The sequence below is a fragment of the Entelurus aequoreus genome, linkage group LG14 (assembly GCF_033978785.1).
Source record: "Entelurus aequoreus isolate RoL-2023_Sb linkage group LG14, RoL_Eaeq_v1.1, whole genome shotgun sequence".
NCBI classification, from domain to species: Eukaryota; Metazoa; Chordata; class Actinopteri; order Syngnathiformes; family Syngnathidae; genus Entelurus; species Entelurus aequoreus.
Window position 1 is genome coordinate 34,948,228 of NC_084744.1, and position 21,404 is coordinate 34,969,631.

The 21,404-nt window shown below is 37.2% G+C and overlaps 2 protein-coding genes across 4 annotated transcripts in view; both read right to left on the reverse strand.

Annotated features, from left to right (window-relative positions):
- LOC133664809 (5'-3' exoribonuclease 1-like) overlaps window positions 1–14,679 on the reverse strand; it is a 34,064-nt gene extending 19,385 nt beyond the window's left edge. The window contains 2 exon segments of the mRNA XM_062069729.1: window positions 9,853–10,085; window positions 14,476–14,679. Coding sequence (XP_061925713.1) covers window positions 9,853–10,085; window positions 14,476–14,550 — 308 coding nt within the window. The 5' untranslated portion in view covers window positions 14,551–14,679.
- A 6,150-nt stretch (window positions 14,680–20,829) lies between these two features.
- Window positions 20,830–21,404, reverse strand: part of LOC133665350 (E3 ubiquitin-protein ligase COP1) — a 50,790-nt gene continuing 50,215 nt past the window's right edge. For all 3 annotated transcript variants that reach the window (XM_062070628.1, XM_062070627.1, XM_062070629.1), the window contains one exon: window positions 20,830–21,075. In XM_062070628.1, coding sequence (XP_061926612.1) covers window positions 21,058–21,075 — 18 coding nt within the window. In that variant the 3' untranslated portion in view covers window positions 20,830–21,057. The remainder of the gene's footprint in view (window positions 21,076–21,404) is intronic.

Below are 21,404 nucleotides of genomic sequence, written 5' to 3' on the forward strand. Positions count from 1 at the left end.
AAAACTGTCATTGCTCCAATAATAATAATGAATGAAAAGTGAAGTACTTATGAATGATTGACATGTTGAAGGCTCCATGAACTATTACACTTTGACATATGTCTCACACATGCCATGAAACATCAACAAATACAACTTCAGATTGAAGTTGATCTACGGATTAAAGCGTTGAAAGAAAATGAGACCCTTCTGGGTCCCTGCTACCAAAGTTGAGTGGGAACCTAAAGATTAAAAAATGAGACCCTTCTGGGTCCCTGGTACAAAAGTTGAGTGGGAACCTAAAGATTAAAAAATGAGACCCTTCTGGGTCCCTGGTACCAAAGTTGAGTGGGAACCTAAAGATTAAAAAATGAGACCCTTCTGGGTCCCTGCTACCAAAGTTGAGTGGGAACCTAAAGATTAAAAAATGAGACCCTTCTGGGTCCCTGCTACCAAAGTTGAGTGGGAACCTAAAGATTAAAATATGAGACCCTTCTGGGTCCCTGGTACCAAAGTTGAGTGGGAACCTAAAGATTAAAAAATGAGACCCTTTTGGGTCCCTGGTACCAAAGTTGAGTGGGAACCTAAAGATTAAAAAATGAGACCCTTCTGGGTCCCTGGTACCAAAGTTGAGTGGGAACCTAAAGATTAAAAAATGAGACCCTTCTGGGTCCCTGGTACCAAAGTTGAGTGGGAACCTAAAGATTAAAAAATGAGACCCTTCTGGGTCCCTGGTACCAAAGTTGAGTGGGAACCTAAAGATTAAGAAATGAGACCCTTCTGGGTCCCTGGTACCAAAGTTGAGTGGGAACCTAAAGATTAAAAAATGAGACCCTTCTGGGTCCCTGGTACCAAAGTTGAGTGGGAACCTAAAGATTAAAAAATGAGACCCTTCTGGGTCCCTGGTACCAAAGTTGAGTGGGAACCTAAAGATTAAAAAATGAGACCCTTCTGGGTCCCTGGTACCAAAGTTGAGTGGGAACCTAAAGATTAAAAAATGAGACCCTTCTGGGTCCCTGGTACCAAAGTTGAGTGGGAACCTAAAGATTAAAAAATGAGACCCTTCTGGGTCCCTGGTACCAAAGTTGAGTGGGAACCTAAAGATTAAAAAATGAGACCCTTCTGGGTCCCTGGTACCAAAGTTGAGCGGGAACCTAAAGATTAAAAAATGAGACCCTTCTGGGTCCCTGGTACCAAAGTTGAGTGGGAACCTAAAGATTAAAAAATGAGACCCTTCTGGGTCCCTAGTACCAAAGTTGAGTGGGAACCTAATGATTAAAAAATGACACCCTTCTGGGTCCCTGCTACCAAAGTTGAGTGGGAATCTAAAGATTAAAAAATGACACCCTTCTGGGTCCCTGCTACCAAAGTTGAGTGGGAACCCAAAGATTAAAAAATGAGACCCTTCTGGGTCCCTGGTACCAAAGTTGAGTGGGAACCTAAAGATTAAAAAATGGGACCCTTCTGGGTCCCTGGTACCAAAGTTGAGTGGGAACCTAAAGATTAAAAAATGAGACCCTTCTGGGTCCCTGGTACCAAAGTTGAGTGGGAACCTAAAGATTAAAAAATGAGACCCTTCTGGGTCCCTGCTACCAAAGTTCAGTGGGAACCTAAAGATTAAAAAATTAGACCCTTCTGGGTCCCTGCTACCAAAGTTCAGTGGGAACCTAAAGATTAAAAAATTAGACCCTTCTGGGTCCCTGCTACCAAAGTTGAGTGGGAACCTAAAGATTAAAAAATGAGACCCTTCTGGGTCCCTGGTACCAAAGTTGAGTGGGCACCTAAAGATTAAAAAATGAGACCCTTCTGGGTCCCTGGTACCAAAGTTGAGTGGGAACCTAAAGATTAAAAAATGAGACCCTTCTGGGTCCCTGGTACCAAAGTTGAGTGGGAACCTAAAGATTAAAAAATGAGACCCTTCTGGGTCCCTGGTACCAAAGTTGAGTGGGAACCTAAAGATTAAAAAATGAGACCCTTCTGGGTCCCTGGTACCAAAGTTGAGTGGGAACCTAAAGATTAAAAAATGAGACCCTTCTGGGTCCCTGGTACCAAAGTTGAGTGGGAACCTAAAGATTAAAAAATGAGACCCTTCTGGGTCCCTGGTACCAAAGTTGAGTGGGAACCTAAAGATTAAAAAATGAGACCCTTCTGGGTCCCTGGTACCAAAGTTGAGTGGGAACCTAAAGATTAAAAAATGAGACCCTTCTGGGTCCCTGGTACCAAAGTTGAGTGGGAACCTAAAGATTAAAAAATGAGACCCTTCTGGGTCCCTGGTACCAAAGTTGAGTGGGAACCTAAAGATTAAAAAATGAGACCCTTCTGGGTCCCTGGTACCAAAGTTGAGTGGGAACCTAAAGATTAAAAAATGAGACCCTTCTGGGTCCCTGGTACCAAAGTTGAGTGGGAACCTAAAGATTAAAAAATGAGACCCTTCTGGGTCCCTGGTACCAAAGTTGAGTGGGAACCTAAAGATTAAGAAATGAGACCCTTCTGGGTCCCTGGTACCAAAGTTGAGTGGGAACCTAAAGATTAAAAAATGAGACCCTTCTGGGTCCCTGCTACCAAAGTTCAGTGGGAACCTAAAGATTAAAAAATTAGACCCTTCTGGGTCCCTGCTACCAAAGTTCAGTGGGAACCTAAAGATTAAAAAATTAGACCCTTCTGGGTCCCTGCTACCAAAGTTCAGTGGGAACCTAAAGATTAAAAAATGAGACCCTTCTGGGTCCCTGGTACCAAAGTTGAGTGGGAACCTAAAGATTAAAAAATGAGACCCTTCTGGGTCCCTGGTACCAAAGTTGAGTGGGAACCTAAAGATTAAAAAATGAGACCCTTCTGGGTCCCTGGTACCAAAGTTGAGTGGGAACCTAAAGATTAAAAAATGAGACCCTTCTGGGTCCCTGGTACCAAAGTTGAGTGGGAACCTAAAGATTAAAAAATGAGACCCTTCTGGGTCCCTGGTACCAAAGTTGAGTGGGAACCTAAAGATTAAAAAATGAGACCCTTCTGGGTCCCTGGTACCAAAGTTGAGTGGGAACCTAAAGATTAAAAAATGAGACCCTTCTGGGTCCCTGGTACCAAAGTTGAGTGGGAACCTAAAGATTAAAAAATGAGACCCTTCTGGGTCCCTGGTACCAAAGTTGAGTGGGAACCTAAAGATTAAAAAATGAGACCCTTCTGGGTCCCTGGTACCAAAGTTGAGTGGGAACCTAAAGATTAAAAAATTAGACCCTTCTGGGTCCCTGGTACCAAAGTTGAGTGGGAACCTAAAGATTAAAAAATGAGACCCTTCTGGGTCCCTGGTACCAAAGTTGAGTGGGAACCTAAAGATTAAAAAATGAGACCCTTCTGGGTCCCTGGTACCAAAGTTGAGTGGGAACCTAAAGATTAAGAAATGAGACCCTTCTGGGTCCCTGGTACCAAAGTTGAGTGGGAACCTAAAGATTAAAAAATGAGACCCTTCTGGGTCCCTGGTACCAAAGTTGAGTGGGAACCTAAAGATTAAAATATGAGACCCTTCTGGGTCCCTGGTACCAAAGTTGAGTGGGAACCTAAAGATTAAAAAATGAGACCCTTCTGGGTCCCTGGTACCAAAGTTGAGTGGGAACCTAAAGATTAAAAAATGAGACCCTTCTGGGTCCCTGGTACCAAAGTTGAGTGGGAAGCTAAAGATTAAAAAATGAGACCCTTCTGGGTCCCTGGTACCAAAGTTGAGCGGGAACCTAAAGATTAAAAAATGAGACCCTTCTGGGTCCCTGGTACCAAAGTTGAGCGGGAACCTAAAGATTAAAAAATGAGACCCTTCTGGGTCCCTAGTACCAAAGTTGAGTGGGAACCTAATGATTAAAAAATGAGACCCTTCTGGGTCCCTGGTACCAAAGTTGAGTGGGAACCTAAAGATTAAAAAATGACACCCTTCTGGGTCCCTGCTACCAAAGTTGAGTGGGAACCCAAAGATTAAAAAATGAGACCCTTCTGGGTCCCTGGTACCAAAGTTGAGTGGGAACCTAAAGATTAAAAAATAGGACCCTTCTGGGTCCCTGGTACCAAAGTTGAGTGGGAACCTAAAGATTAAAAAATGAGACCCTTCTGGGTCCCTGGTACCAAAGTTGAGTGGGAACCTAAAGATTAAAAAATGAGACCCTTCTGGGTCCCTGCTACCAAAGTTGAGTGGGAACCTAAAGATTAAAAAATGAGACCCTTCTGGGTCCCTGCTACCAAAGTTCAGTGGGAACCTAAAGATTAAAAAATGAGACCCTTCTGGGTCCCTGGTACCAAAGTTCAGTGGGAACCTAAAGATTAAAAAATGAGACCCTTCTGGGTCCCTGCTACCAAAGTTGAGTGGGAACCTAAAGATTAAAAAAAGAGACCCTTCTGGGTCCCTGGTACCAAAGTTGAGTGGGAACCTAAAGATTAAAAAATGAGACCCTTCTGGGTCCCTGGTACCAAAGTTGAGTGGGAACCTAAAGATTAAAAAATGAGACCCTTCTGGGTCCCTGGTACCAAAGTTGAGTGGGAACCTAAAGATTAAAAAATGAGACCCTTCTGGGTCCCTGAACCAAAGTTGAGTGGGAACCTAAAGATTAAAAAATGAGACCCTTCTGGGTCCCTGGTACCAAAGTTGAGTGGGAACCTAAAGATTAAGAAATGAGACCCTTCTGGGTCCCTGGTACCAAAGTTGAGTGGGAACCTAAAGATTAAAAAATGAGACCCTTCTGGGTCCCTGGTACCAAAGTTGAGTGGGAACCTAAAGATTAAAAAATGAGACCCTTCTGGGTCCCTGGTACCAAAGTTGAGTGGGAACCTAAAGATTAAAAAATGAGACCCTTCTGGGTCCCTGGTACCAAAGTTGAGTGGGAACCTAAAGATTAAAAAATGAGACCCTTCTGGGTCCCTGGTACCAAAGTTGAGTGGGAACCTAAAGATTAAAAAATGAGACCCTTCTGGGTCCCTGGTACCAAAGTTGAGTGGGAACCTAAAGATTAAAAAATGAGACCCTTCTGGGTCCCTGGTACCAAAGTTGAGCGGGAACCTAAAGATTAAAAAATGAGACCCTTCTGGGTCCCTGGTACCAAAGTTGAGCGGGAACCTAAAGATTAAAAAATGAGACCCTTCTGGGTCCCTAGTACCAAAGTTGAGTGGGAACCTAATGATTAAAAAATGAGACCCTTCTGGGTCCCTGGTACCAAAGTTGAGTGGGAACCTAAAGATTAAAAAATGACACCCTTCTGGGTCCCTGCTACCAAAGTTGAGTGGGAACCCAAAGATTAAAAAATGAGACCCTTCTGGGTCCCTGGTACCAAAGTTGAGTGGGAACCTAAAGATTAAAAAATGGGACCCTTCTGGGTCCCTGGTACCAAAGTTGAGTGGGAACCTAAAGATTAAAAAATGAGACCCTTCTGGGTCCCTGCTACCAAAGTTGAGTGGGAACCTAAAGATTAAAAAATGAGACCCTTCTGGGTCCCTGCTACCAAAGTTCAGTGGGAACCTAAAGATTAAAAAATGAGACCCTTCTGGGTCCCTGCTACCAAAGTTCAGTGGGAACCTAAAGATTAAAAAATGAGACCCTTCTGGGTCCCTGGTACCAAAGTTCAGTGGGAACCTAAAGATTAAAAAATGAGACCCTTCTGGGTCCCTGCTACCAAAGTTGAGTGGGAACCTAAAGATTAAAAAAAGAGACCCTTCTGGGTCCCTGGTACCAAAGTTGAGTGGGAACCTAAAGATTAAAAAATGAGACCCTTCTGGGTCCCTGGTACCAAAGTTGAGTGGGAACCTAAAGATTAAAAAATGAGACCCTTCTGGGTCCCTGGTACCAAAGTTGAGTGGGAACCTAAAGATTAAAAAATGAGACCCTTCTGGGTCCCTGGTACCAAAGTTGAGCGGGAACCTAAAGATTAAAAAATGAGACCCTTCTGGGTCCCTGGTACCAAAGTTGAGCGGGAACCTAAAGATTAAAAAATGAGACCCTTCTGGGTCCCTGGTACCAAAGTTGAGTGGGAACCTAAAGATTAAAAAATGAGACCCTTCTGGGTCCCTGGTACCAAAGTTGAGTGGGAACCTAAAGATTAAAAAATGAGACCCTTCTGGGTCCCTGGTACCAAAGTTGAGTGGGAACCTAAAGATTAAAAAATGAGACCCTTCTGGGTCCCTGGTACCAAAGTTGAGTGGGAACCTAAAGATTAAAAAATGAGACCCTTCTGGGTCCCTGGTACCAAAGTTGAGTGGGAACCTAAAGATTAAAAAATGAGACCCTTCTGGGTCCCTGGTACCAAAGTTGAGTGGGAACCTAAAGATTAAAAAATGAGACCCTTCTGGGTCCCTGGTACCAAAGTTGAGTGGGAACCTAAAGATTAAAAAATGAGACCCTTCTGGGTCCCTGGTACCAAAGTTGAGTGGGAACCTAAAGATTAAAAAATGAGACCCTTCTGGGTCCCTGCTACCAAAGTTGAGTGGGAACCTAAAGATTAAAAAATGAGACCCTTCTGGGTCCCTGGTACCAAAGTTGAGTGGGAACCTAAAGATTAAAAAATGAGACCCTTCTGGGTCCCTGGTACCAAAGTTGAGTGGGAACCTAAAGATTAAAAAATGAGACCCTTGTGGGTCCCTGGTACCAAAGTTGAGTGGGAACCTAAAGATTAAAAAATGAGACCCTTCTGGGTCCCTGCTACCAAAGTTGAGTGGGAACCTAAAGATTAAAAAATGAGACCCTTCTGGGTCCCTGCTACCAAAGTTGAGTGGGAACCTAAAGATTAAAAAATGAGATACTTCTGGGTCCCTGCTACCAAAGTTGAGTGGGAACCTAAAGATTAAAAAATGAGACCCTTCTGGGTCCCTGGTACCAAAGTTGAGTGGGAACCTAAAGATTAAAAAATGAGACCCTTCTGGGTCCCTGGTACCAAAGTTGAGTGGGAACCTAAAGATTAAAAAATGAGATCCTTCTGGGTCCCTGGTACCAAAGTTGAGTGGGAACCTAAAGATTAAAAAATGAGACCCTTCTGGGTCCCTGGTACCAAAGTTGAGTGGGAACCTAAAGATTAAAAAATGAGACCCTTCTGGGTCCCTGCTACCAAAGTTGAGTGGGAACCTAAAGATTAAAAAATGAGACCCTTCTGGGTCCCTGGTACCAAAGTTGAGTGGGAACCTAAAGATTAAAAAATGATTAAACACAAAAAATACCTGGACTGTAAGAGGTCTAAGACTATATTCAAGTACCTGGACTGTAAGAGGTCTAAGACTATATTCAAGTACCTGGACTGTAAGAGGTCTAAGACTATATTCATGTACCTGGACTGTAAGAGGTCTAAGACTATATTCAAGTACCTGTACTCTAAGAAGTCTAAGACTATATTCATGTACCTGGACTGTAAGAGGTCTAAGACTATATTCATGTACCTGGACTGTAAGAGGTCTACGACTATATTCAAGTACCTGGACTGTAAGACTATATTGAAGTACCTGGACTGTAAGAGGTCTACAACTATATTCAAGTACCTGGACTGTAAGAGGTCTAAGACTATATTCATGTACCTGGACTGTAAGAGGTCTACGACTATATTCAAGTACCTGGACTGTAAGACTATATTGAAGTACCTGGACTGTAAGAGGTCTAAGACTATATTCAAGTACCTGGACTGTAAGAGGTCTAAGACTATATTCAAGTACCTGGACTGTAAGACTATATTGAAGTACCTGGACTGTAAGAGGTCTAAGACTATATTCAAGTACCTGTACTCTAAGAAGTCTAAGACTATATTCATGTACCTGGACTGTAAGAGGTCTAAGACTATATTCATGTACCTGGACTGTAAGAGGTCTACGACTATATTCAAGTACCTGGACTGTAAGACTATATTGAAGTACCTGGACTGTAAGAGGTCTAAGACTATATTCATGTACCTGGACTGTAAGAGGTCTACGACTATATTCAAGTACCTGGACTGTAAGACTATATTGAAGTACCTGGACTGTAAGAGGTCTACGACTATATTCAAGTACCTGGATTCTAAGAAGTCTAAGACTATATTCATGTACCTGGACTGTAAGAGGTCTAAGACTATATTCAAGTACCTGGACTGTAAGAGGTCTAAGACTATATTCAAGTACCTGGACTGTAAGACTATATTGAAGTACCTGGACTGTAAGAGGTCTAAGACTATATTCAAGTACCTGTACTCTAAGAAGTCTAAGACTATATTCATGTACCTGGACTGTAAGAGGTCTAAGACTATATTCAAGTACCTGGACTGTAAGAAGTCTAAGACTATATTGAAGTACCTGGACTGTAAGAGGTCTAAGACTATATTCATGTACCTGGACTGTAAGAGGTCTACGACTATATTCATGTACCTGGACTGTAAGACTATATTGAAGTACCTGGACTGTAAGAGGTCTACGGCTATATTCAAGTACCTGGACTGTAAGACTATATTGAAGTACCTGGACTGTAAGAGGTCTAAGACTATATTCATGTACCTGGACTGTAAGAGGTCTACGGCTATATTCAAGTACCTGGACTGTAAGACTATATTCATGTACCTGGACTGTAAGAGGTCTAAGACTATATTCAAGTACCTGTACTCTAAGAAGACTAAGACTATATTCATGTACCTGGACTGTAAGAGGTCTAAGACTATATTCATGTACCTGGACTGTAAGAGGTCTACGACTATATTCAAGTACCTGGACTGTAAGACTATATTGAAGTACCTGGACTGTAAGAGGTCTACGACTATATTCAAGTACCTGGACTGTAAGAGGTCTAAGACTATATTCATGTACCTGGACTGTAAGAGGTCTACGACTATATTCAAGTACCTGGACTGTAAGACTATATTGAAGTACCTGGACTGTAAGAGGTCTAAGACTATATTGAAGTACCTGGACTGTAAGAGGTCTAAGACTATATTCAAGTACCTGGACTGTAAGACTATATTGAAGTACCTGGACTGTAAGAGGTCTAAGACTATATTCAAGTACCTGTACTCTAAGAAGTCTAAGACTATATTCATGTACCTGGACTGTAAGAGGTCTAAGACTATATTCATGTACCTGGACTGTAAGAGGTCTACGACTATATTCATGTACCTGGACTGTAAGACTATATTGAAGTACCTGGACTGTAAGAGGTCTACGGATATATTCAAGTACCTGGACTGTAAGACTATATTGAAGTACCTGGACTGTAAGAGGTCTAAGACTATATTCATGTACCTGGACTGTAAGAGGTCTACGGCTATATTCAAGTACCTGGACTGTAAGACTATATTGAAGTACCTGGACTGTAAGAGGTCTAAGACTATATTCATGTACCTGGACTGTAAGAGGTCTACGACTATATTCAAGTACCTGGACTGTAAGACTATATTGAAGTACCTGGACTGTAAGAGGTCTACGACTATATTCAAGTACCTGGATTCTAAGAAGTCTAAGACTATATTCATGTACCTGGACTGTAAGAGGTCTAAGACTATATTCAAGTACCTGGACTGTAAGAGGTCTAAGACTATATTCAAGTACCTGGACTGTAAGAGGACTAAGACTATATTCAAGTACCTGGACTGTAAGAGGTCTAAGACTATATTCAAGTACCTGGACTGTAAGAGGTCTAAGACTATATTCAAGTACCTGGACTGTAAGAGGTCTAAGACTATATTCAAGTACCTGGACTGTAAGACTATATTCAAGTACCTGGACTGTAAGAGGTCTAAGACTATATTCAAGTACCTGGACTGTAAGACTATATTCAAGTACCTGGACTGTAAGAGGTCTAAGACTATATTCAAGTACCTGGACTGTAAGACTATATTCAAGTACCTGGACTGTAAGAGGTCTAAGACTATATTCAAGTACCTGGACTGTAAGACTATATTCAAGTACCTGAACCTGCGCCCTCTCTGCTGGTTCATCTTAGCACGAGGGGCCACACCGTCCACAGCCATGAAGAAGACCTGGCGAGGTTTGATGATGCGGAAGAGAACCTCCAGGTAGTGAAAGATGTCAGCAAAGATCTTCTCCTCCGAGATGCGGAAGTGGACGTCCTCGTCGTTGGGGTGAGAACATTGATGGATGATCCCGTTCATGTCCAGGTACAGGTGGTCAAACTCGGGGATCTAAAGACAACACTCACTAGTAACTCATCTACTACACTCATGTACTACATCACACACTCATGTACTACATCACACACTCACTATTAACTCATGTACTACATCACACACTCACTATTAACTCATGTACTACATCACACACTCATGTACTACATCACACACTCATGTACTACATCACACACTCACTATTAACTCATGTACTACATCACACACTCACTATTAACTCATGTACTACATCACACACTCACTATTAACTCATGTACTACATGACACACTCACTATTAACTCATGTACTACATGACACACTCACTATTAACTCATGTACTACATCACACACTCACTATTAACTCATGTACTACATCACACACTCACTATTAACTCATGCACTACATGACACACTCACTATTAACTCATGTACTACATCACACACTCACTATTAACTCATGTACTACATCACACACTCATGTACTACATCACACACTCACTATTAACTCATGTACTACATCACACACTCACTATTAACTCATGTACTACATGACACACTCACTATTAACTCATGTACTACATCACACACTCACTATTAACTCATGTACTACATGACACACTCACTATTAACTCATGTACTACATCACACACTCACTATTAACTCATGTACTACATCACACACTCACTATTAACTCATGTACTACATGACACACTCACTATTAACTCATGTACTACATGACACACTCACTATTAACTCATGTACTACATGACACACTCACTATTAACTCATGTACTACATCACACTCACTATTAACTCATGTACTACATGACACACTCACTATTAACTCATGTACTACATCACACACTCACTATTAACTCATGTACTACATCACACACTCACTATTAACTCATGTACTACATGACACACTCACTATTAACTCATGTACTACATGACACACTCACTATTATTCCATGTACTACATCACACACTCACTACTAACTCATGTACTACATCACACACTCACTATTAACTCATGTACTACATCACACACTCACATTAACTCATGTACTACATGACACACTCACTATTAACTCATGTACTACATCACACACTCACTATTAACTCATATACTACATGACACACTCACTATTAACTCATGTACTACATGACACACTCACTATTATTCCATGTACTACATCACACACTCACTATTAACTCATGTACTACATCACACACTCACTATTAACTCATGTACTACATCACACACTCACTATTAACTCATGTACTACATCACACTCACTATTAACTCATGTACTACATCACACACTCACTATTAACTCGTGTACTACATGACACACTCACTATTATTCCATGTACTACATCACACACTCACTATTAACTCATGTACTACATGACACACTCACTATTAACTCATGTACTACATGACACACTCACTATTATTCCATGTACTACATCACACACTCACTATTAACTCATGTACTACATCACACACTCACTATTAACTCATGTACTACATCACACACTCATGTACTACATGACACACTCACTATTAACTCATGTACTACATGACACACTCACTATTAACTCATGTACTACATGACACACTCACTATTAACTCATGTACTACATGACACACTCACTATTAACTCATGTACTACATGACACACTCACTATTAACTCATGTACTACATCACACACTCACTATTAACTCATGTACTACATCACACACTCACTATTAACTCATGCACTACATGACACACTCACTATTAACTCATGTACTACATCACACACTCACTATTAACTCATGCACTACATGACCATAAACACAAAGTACATAAACACACACACACATGTAACATGATAGTTGTACACATAGACAACAATATGACATACTTATAATAAAGAAATAGAAATAAACTAAAGTAAATGGAGTACTTTCTGAGCACATTTAACAATATTAACATATTTGTAAAACAATAACAATAATAATATTAACATATTTGTAAAACAATAACAATAATATTAACATATGTTTAACACAATAACAATAATAATATTAACATATATTTAACACAATAACAATAATAATATTAACATATATTTAACACAATAACAATAATAATATTAACACGTTTAACACAATAACAATAATATTAACATATATTTAACACAATAACAATAATAATATTAACATATGTTTAACACAATAACAATAATATTAACATATGTTTAACACAATAACAATAATATTAACATATATTTAACACAATAACAATAATAATATTAACATATGTTTAACACAATAACAATAATATTAACATATGTTTAACACAATAACAATAATAATATTAACATATGTTTAACACAATAACAATAATATTAACATATGTTTAACACAATAACAATAATAATATTAACATATATTTAACACAATAACAATAATAATATTAACATATGTTTAACACAATAACAATAATATTAACATATATTTAACACAATAACAATAATATTAACATATGTTTAACACAATAATAATATTAACATATGTTTAACACAATAACAATAATAATATTAACATATATTTAACACAATAACAATAATAATATTAACACATGTTTAACACAATAACAATAATATTAACACATGTTTAACACAATAACAATAATATTAACATATATTTAACACAATAACAATAATATTAACATATGTTTAACACAATAACAATAATAATATTAACATATGTTTAACACAATAACAATAATAATATTAACATATTTTTAACATAATAACAATAATAATATTAACACGTTTAACACAATAACAATAATATTAACATATGTTTAACACAATAACAATAATATTAACATATTTTTAACACAATAACAATAATAATATTAACATATATTTAACACAATAACAATAATAATATTAACATATGTTTAACACAATAACAATAATATTAACATATGTTTAACACAATAACAATAATAATATTAACATATGTTTAACACAATAACAATAATATTAACATATGTTTAACACAATAACAATAATAATATTAACATATGTTTAACACAATAACAATAATATTAACATATGTTTAACACAATAACAATAATAATATTAACATATGTTTAACACAATAACTACATGACAACATTAAGTGTTACATGTTTAATAACTACATGACATCATAAATATGTTTGTTAAGTGTTACATGTTTAATAACTACATGACATCATAAATATGTTTGTTAAGTGTTACATGTTTAATAACTACATGACATCATAAATATGTTTGTTAAGTGTTACATGTTTAATAACTACATGACATCATAAATATGTTTGTTAAGTGTTACATGTTTAATAACTACATGACATCATAAATATGTTTGTTAAGTGTTACATGTTTAATAACTACATGACATCATAAATATGTTTGTTAAGTGTTACATGTTTAATAACTACATGACATAGTTGTAGTATAAATATGTAGTTGAGTAGTATAAATATGTAGTTGTAGTATAAAGATGTAGTTGAGTAGTATAAAGATGTAGTTGACTAGTATAAAGATGCAGTTGAGTAGTATAAAGATGTAGTTGAGTAGTATAAAGATGTAGTTGACTAGTATAAAGATGTAGTTGACTAGTATAAAGATGCAGTTGTAGTATAAATATGTAGTTGAGTAGTATAAAGATGTAGTTGTAGTATAAAGATGTAGTTGAGTAGTATAAAGATGTAGTTGAGTAGTATAAAGATGTAGTTGAGTAGTATAAAGATGCAGTTGAGTAGTATAAAGATGTAGTTGAGTAGTATAAAGATGTAGTTGAATAGTATAAAGATGTAGTTGACTAGTATACAGATGTAGTTGACTAGCATAAAGATGCAGTTGAGTAGTATAAAGATGTAGTTGAGTAGTATAAAGATGTAGTTGACTAGTATACAGATGTAGTTGACTAGCATAAATATGCAGTTGAGTAGTATAAAGATGTAGTTGAGTAGTATAAAGATGTAGTTGAGTAGTATGAATATGTAGTTTACTAGTATGAAGATGTAGTTGACTAGTATAAAGATGTAGTTGAGTAGTATAAAGATGTAGTTGAGTAGTATAAAGATGTAGTTTACTAGTATGAAGATGTAGTTGACTAGTATAAAGATGTAGTTGAGTGGTATGAAGATGTAGTTGAGTAGTATAAAGTATAATATGTAGTTGACTAATATGAAGATGTAGTTTACTGGTATAAAGATCTAGTTGAGTAGTATAATAGTATAAGATGTAGTTGAGTAGTATGAAGATGTAGTTGAGTGGTATAAAGATGTAGTTGAGTAGTATGACGATGTATTTGAGTGTTATGAAGATGCTATCGATGCTAAGCTAACGTGTTACCTGGTGTTCCTTGACTACTTCACTCAGACAAGGATAGCGCTCCGAGATCCAGCGATAAAACTTGGGCACTCCCATGTTGCAATGAAGTCTGCGAGAGAGAGAGAAAGTCCTTCCAAGTGCAGAGATAAAGACAAAGACAAAGTTATTCAATCAAAGATTGCCTTTCTAGCGGCCTCTGTCCAGCCAAGTGTCCCTGGTGCCTCCGCTAAATGCTTCCGTCGTGTTTTACGTCATCTTTAGTTCCCCCAACAGCATCAACACTTCCTTTCAAAACACACTTATTTACACTCCATAATTGTACACAATATGGCTCAATAATTACGTAATGGCATGAGTCGTAAACAACATTCAAATTCACGAGCGTACTGGTCAATATTTTACAATAAAAATAGGGGAAACACGCATTGTGCTTTTATTTTGAAAGCCTAACTTGTAGTTGTTGGAAGCTGACCTGAAAACATGACAGCAAAAAAACAATGCAGTAGAAATATGCAGATAAATACTAGAATACAGTAACAAATATGCAGATAAATACTAGAATACAGTCACAAATATGCAGATAAATACTGTAATACAGTAACAAATATGCAGATAAATACTATAATACAGTCACAAATATGCAAATAAATACTATAATACAGTAACAAATATGCAGATAAATACTGTAATACAGTAACAAATATGCAGATAAATACTAGAATACAGTCACAAATATGCAGATAAATACTGTAATACAGTAACAAATATGCAGATAAATACTAGAATACAGTCACAAATATGCAGATAAATACTAGAATACAGTAACAAATATGCAGATAAATACTGTAATACAGTAGCAAATATGCAGATAAATACTATAATACAGTAACAAATATGCAGATAAATACTGTAATACAGTAACAAATATGCAGATAAATACTATAATACAGTAACAAATATGCAGATAAATACTGTAATACAGTAACAAATATGCAGATAAATACTATAATACAGGATAAATATGCAGATAAATACTATAATACAGTAACAAATATGCAGATAAATACTGTAATACAGTAACAAAAAATGTAGATAAATACTGTTATACAGGATAAATATGCAGATAAATACTGTAATACAGTAACAAATATGCAGATAAATACTAGAATACAGTAACAAATATGCAGATAAATACTGTAATACATTAACAAAAAATGTAGATAAATACTGTCATACAGGATAAATACACAGATAAATACTAGAATACAGTAACAAATATGCAGATAAATACTATAATACAGTAACAAATATGCAGATAAATACTAGAATACAGTAACAAATATGCAGATAAATACTAGTATACAGTAACAAATATGCAGATAAATACTAGAATACAGTAACAAATATGCAGATAAATACTATAATACAGTAACAAATATGCAGATAAATACTAGAATACAGTCACAAATATGCAGATAAATACTAGAATACAGGATAAATACACAGATAAATACTAGAATACAGTAACAAATATGCAGATAAATACTAGAATACAGTAACAAATATGCAGATAAATACTATAATACAGGATAAATACACAGATAAATACTATAATACAGTAACAAATATGCAGATAAATACTGTAATACAGTAACAAATATGCAGATAAATACTAGAATACAGTAACAAATATACAGATAAATACTATAATACAGTAACAAATATGCAGATAAATACTGTAATACAGTAACAAAAAATGTAGATAAATATTGTCATACAGGATAAATATGCAGATAAATACTGTAATACAGTAACAAATATGCAGATAAATACTATAATACAGTAACAAATATGCAGATAAATACTGTAATACAGTAACAAATATGCAGATAAATACTGTAATACAGTAACAAATATGCAGATAAATACTATAATACAGGATAAATATGCAGATAAATACTATAATACAGTAACAAATATGCAGATAAATACTGTAATACAGTAACAAAAAATGTAGATAAATACTGTCATACAGGATAAATATGCAGATAAATACTGTAATACAGTAACAAATATGCAGATAAATACTATAATACAGTAACAAATATGCAGATACATACTGTAATGCAGTAACAAATATGCAGATAAATACTATAATACAGTAACAAATATGCAGATAAATACTAGAATACAGTAACAAATATGCAGATAAATACTGTAATACAGTAACAAATATGCAGATAAATACTAGAATACAGTAACAAATATGCAGATAAATACTATAATACAGTAACAAATATGCAGATAAATACTGTAATACAGTAACAAATATGCAGATAAATACTGTAATACAGTCACAAATATGCAGATAAATACTATAATACAGTAACAAATATGCAGATAAATACTATAATACAGGATAAATACACAGATAAATACTAGAATACAGTAACAAATATGCAGATAAATACTATAATACAGTAACAAATATGCAGATAAATACTATAATACAGGATAAATATGCAGATGAATACTATAATACAGTAACAAATATGCAGATAAATACTATAATACAGGATAAATATGCAGATAAATACTATTATACAGGATAAATACACTGATAAATACTGCAATACAGGATAAATACCATAATACAGGATAAATACACAGATACATACTATAATACAGGATAAATACTGGAATACAGGATAAATACTATAATACAGGATAAATACACAGATAAATACTATAACACAGGATAAATACTGGAATACAGGATAAATACACAGATCAATACTGTAATGCAGGATACATACACAGATAAATACTGTAATACAGGATAAATACACAGATAAATACTGTAATACAGGATAAATACACAGATAAATACTGTAATACAGGATAAATACTATAATACAGGATAAATACACAGATAAATACTGTAATACAGGATACATATACAGATAAATACTGTAATACAGGATAAATACACAGATAAATACTGTAATACAGGATAAATACTATAATACAGGATAAATATACAGATAAATACTGTAATACAGGATAAATACACAGATAAATACTGTAATACAGGATAAATACTATAATACAGGATAAATACACAGATAAATACTGTAATACAGGATAAATACTATAATACAGGATAAATATACAGATAAATACTGTAATACGGGATAAATACACAGATAAATACTGTAATACAGAGTCTGGATTGGCAGACCGGGGTGGTGGTTCCCTCTATTTAAGAAGGAGAGCTGGAGGGTGTGTTCCGACTATCATGGGATTATCCTCAAGGTCTATTCAGGTGTACTGGAGAGGAGGCTACGCCGGATAGTCGCACCTCGGATTCAGGAAGAACAGTGTGGTTTTGGTCCTGGTCGTGGAACTATGGACCAGCGCTATACTCTCGGCAGGGTCCTTGAGGGTGCATGGGAGTTTGTCCAACCAGTCTACATGTGCTTTGTGGACTTGGAGAAGGCATTGGACCGTGTCCCTCGGGAAGTCCTGTGGGGAGTGCTCAGAGAGTATGGGGTTTTGGACTGTCTGATTGTGGCGGTCCGCTCCCTGTATGATCAGTGTCAGAGCTTGGTCCGCATTGCCGGCAGTAAGTGGGACACGTTTCCAGTGAGGGTTGGACTCCGCCAAGGCTGCCCTTTGTCACCCATTCTGTTCTGAACTTTTATGGACAGAATTTCTAGGCGCAGTCAAGGCGTTGAGGGGATCTGGTTTGGTGGCTGCAGGATTAGGTCTCTGCTTTTTGCAGATGATGTGGTCCTGATGGCTTCATCTGGCCAGGATCTTCAGCTCTCACTGGATCGGTTCAAAGCAGAGTATGAAGAGACAGGGATGAGAATCAGCACCTCCAAGTCCAAGTCCATGGTTCTCGCCCGGAAGTTGGGGAGGAGATCTTGCCCCAAGTGGAGGAGTTCAAGTGGTTGGAGTCTTGTTCACAAGGGAGGGAAGAGTGGATGGTGAGATCGACAGGTGGATCGGTGCAGTGTCTGCAGTGATGTCGACCCTGTATCGATCTGTTGTGGTGAAGAAGGAGCTGAGCCGGAAGGAAAAGCTCTCAATTTACCGGTCGATCTACGTTCCCATCCTCACCTATGGTCATGAGCTTTGGGTTGTGACCAAAAGGACAAGATCACGGGTACAAGATCTACGTTCCCATCCTCACCTATGGTCATGATCTTTGGGTTGTGACCAAAAGGACAAGATCACGGGTACAAGATCTACGTTCCCATCCTCACCTATGGTCATGATCTTTGGGTTGTGACCAAAAGGATAAGATCACGGGTACAAGTGGCTGAAATGAGTTTCCTCCGCCGGGTGGCGGGGCTCTCCCTTAGAGATAGGGTGAGAAGATCTGTCATGCAGGAGATCAGAGTCAAGTCACTGCTCCTCCACATGGAGAGGAACCAGGTGAGGTGGTTCTGGCATCTGGTCTGGATGACCTCGGATGCCTTCCTAGGGAGGTGTTTAGGAGGAGACAATGGGGTAGTCCCAGGACATATTGGGGGGACTATGTCTCCCAGCTGGCTTGGGAACACCTCGGGATCCCCAAAGAGAAGCTGGACTAAGGGAAGTCTGGACTTCTTTGCTTAGGCTGCTGCCCCCGCGACCCCACCTCGGATAAGTGAAGAAGATGGATGATATTCTTTCAACAATGACAGTTTTTTTTAAACTCACACTATCCCTCCTTAGACAGACAAGGACACACAAGTCATAGATTATTTTTAAACAGCTTCAGACCTTTACAAACATTTGTCATATATTTGTAATGTTTTATGTTCTTTTTGTGACAGCAAGTAAACATCATGTCATACTTCTTCACTAAGTCACAAGTCAGTGTAAGGATGTAAACATCATGTCATACTTCTTCACAAGTTAACATGATGTCATACTTCTTCACAAGTAAACATGATGTCATACTTCTTCACAAGTAAACATTATGTCATACTTCTTCACAAGTAAACATGCTGTCATACTTCTTCACAAGTAAACATGATGTCATACTTCTTCACTCAATCACAAGTCAGTGTAATGATGTAAACATGATGTCATACTTCTTCACTCAGTCACAAGTCAGTGTAATGATGTAAACATGATGTCATACTTCTTCACAAGTTAACATGATGTCATACTTCTTCACAAGTAAACATGATGTCATACTTCTTCACAAGTAAACATGATGTCATACTTCTTCACTAAGTCACAAGTCAGTGTAATGATGTAAACATCATGTCATACTTCTTCACTCAGTCACAAGTCAGTGTAAGGATGTAAACATGATGTCATACTTCTTCACTCAGTCACAAGTCAGTGTAATGATGTAAACATGATGTCATACTTCTTCACAAGTTAACATGTCATACTTCTTCACACGTAAACATGTCATACTTCTTCACTCAGTCACAAGTCAGTGTAATGATGTAAACATGATGTCATACTTCTTCACAAGTCAGTGTAATGATGTAAACATGATGTCATACTTCTTCACTCAGTCACAAGTCAGTGTAATGATGTAAACATCATGTCATACTTCTTCACAAGTTAACATGATGTCATACTTCTTCACAAGTAAACATGATGTCATACTTCTTCACAAGTAAACCTGATGTCATACTTCTTCACTCAGTCACAAGTCAGTGTAATGATGTAAATATGATGTCATACTTCTTCACTCAGTCACAAGTCAGTGTATTTATTGATGTAAACATGTCATACTTCTTCACAAGTAAACATGATGTCATACTTCTTCACAAGTAAACCTGATGTCATACTTCTTCACTCAGTCACAAGTCAGTGTAATGATGTAAACATGATGTCATACTTCTTCACTCAGTCACAAGTCAGTGTATTTATTGATGTAAACATGATGTCATACTTCTTCACTCAGTCACAAGTCAGTGTAATGATGTAAACATGATGAAATACTTCTTCACAAGTAAACATGATGTCATACTTCTTTACTAAGTCACAAGTCAGTGTAATGATGTAAACATGTCATACTTCTTCACTCTGTCACAAGTCAGTGTAATGATGTAAACATGATGTCATACTTCTTCACTCAGTCACAAGTCAGTGTAATGATGTAAACATGATGTCATACTTCACAAGTCAGTGTAGTGATGTAAACATGATGTCATACTTCTTCACAAGTCAGTGTAATGATGTAAACATGATGTCATACTTCTTCACTCAGTCACAAGTCAGTGTAATGATGTAAACATGATGTCATACTTCTTCACAAGTCAGTGTAATGATGTAAACATGATGTCATACTTCTTCACAAGTCAGTGTAATGATGTAAACATGATGTCATACTTCTTCACTAAGTGATGGAGTCACAAAAGAGTTGAAATAATTTATTCACTTGCACAAATAGAAAACACTATGATAAAATAGATCTGCTGCAGGGGGCGGGGCATCTAGAAAAGTCTCCAATCAGCAGCAGGCAGAGTGTGACATCACCAGCAGTAATATGAGGAGGAGGAGGAGGAGCTAACACATTGATGATTGTTCTATTGATACTGTCACCTTTATTGCTGAGTCACCCGATATCATCCTGCCTGGATCACTTCACACCAGCTCAAGGACCTGCAGGACGACACAACATTCACACGTCTTGATATCATCTTGATATCACAAGTCACTTCTACTGCATCTAAGGATGTCCCCATCTACATCTTTGTCCTCACAGCTGATCCCGTATCAGTCCTGCTCCCATCTTCTGACTCAAGACGATACATGTTGTCTACCTGAGGCTCAAGTCGATACATGTTGTCTACCTGAGACTAAAGACGATACATGTTGTCTACCTGAGACTAAAGATGATACATGTCGACCTGAGACTAAAGACTATACATGTTGTCTACCTGAGACTAAAGACGATACTTGTTGTCTACCTGAGACTAAAGACGATACAT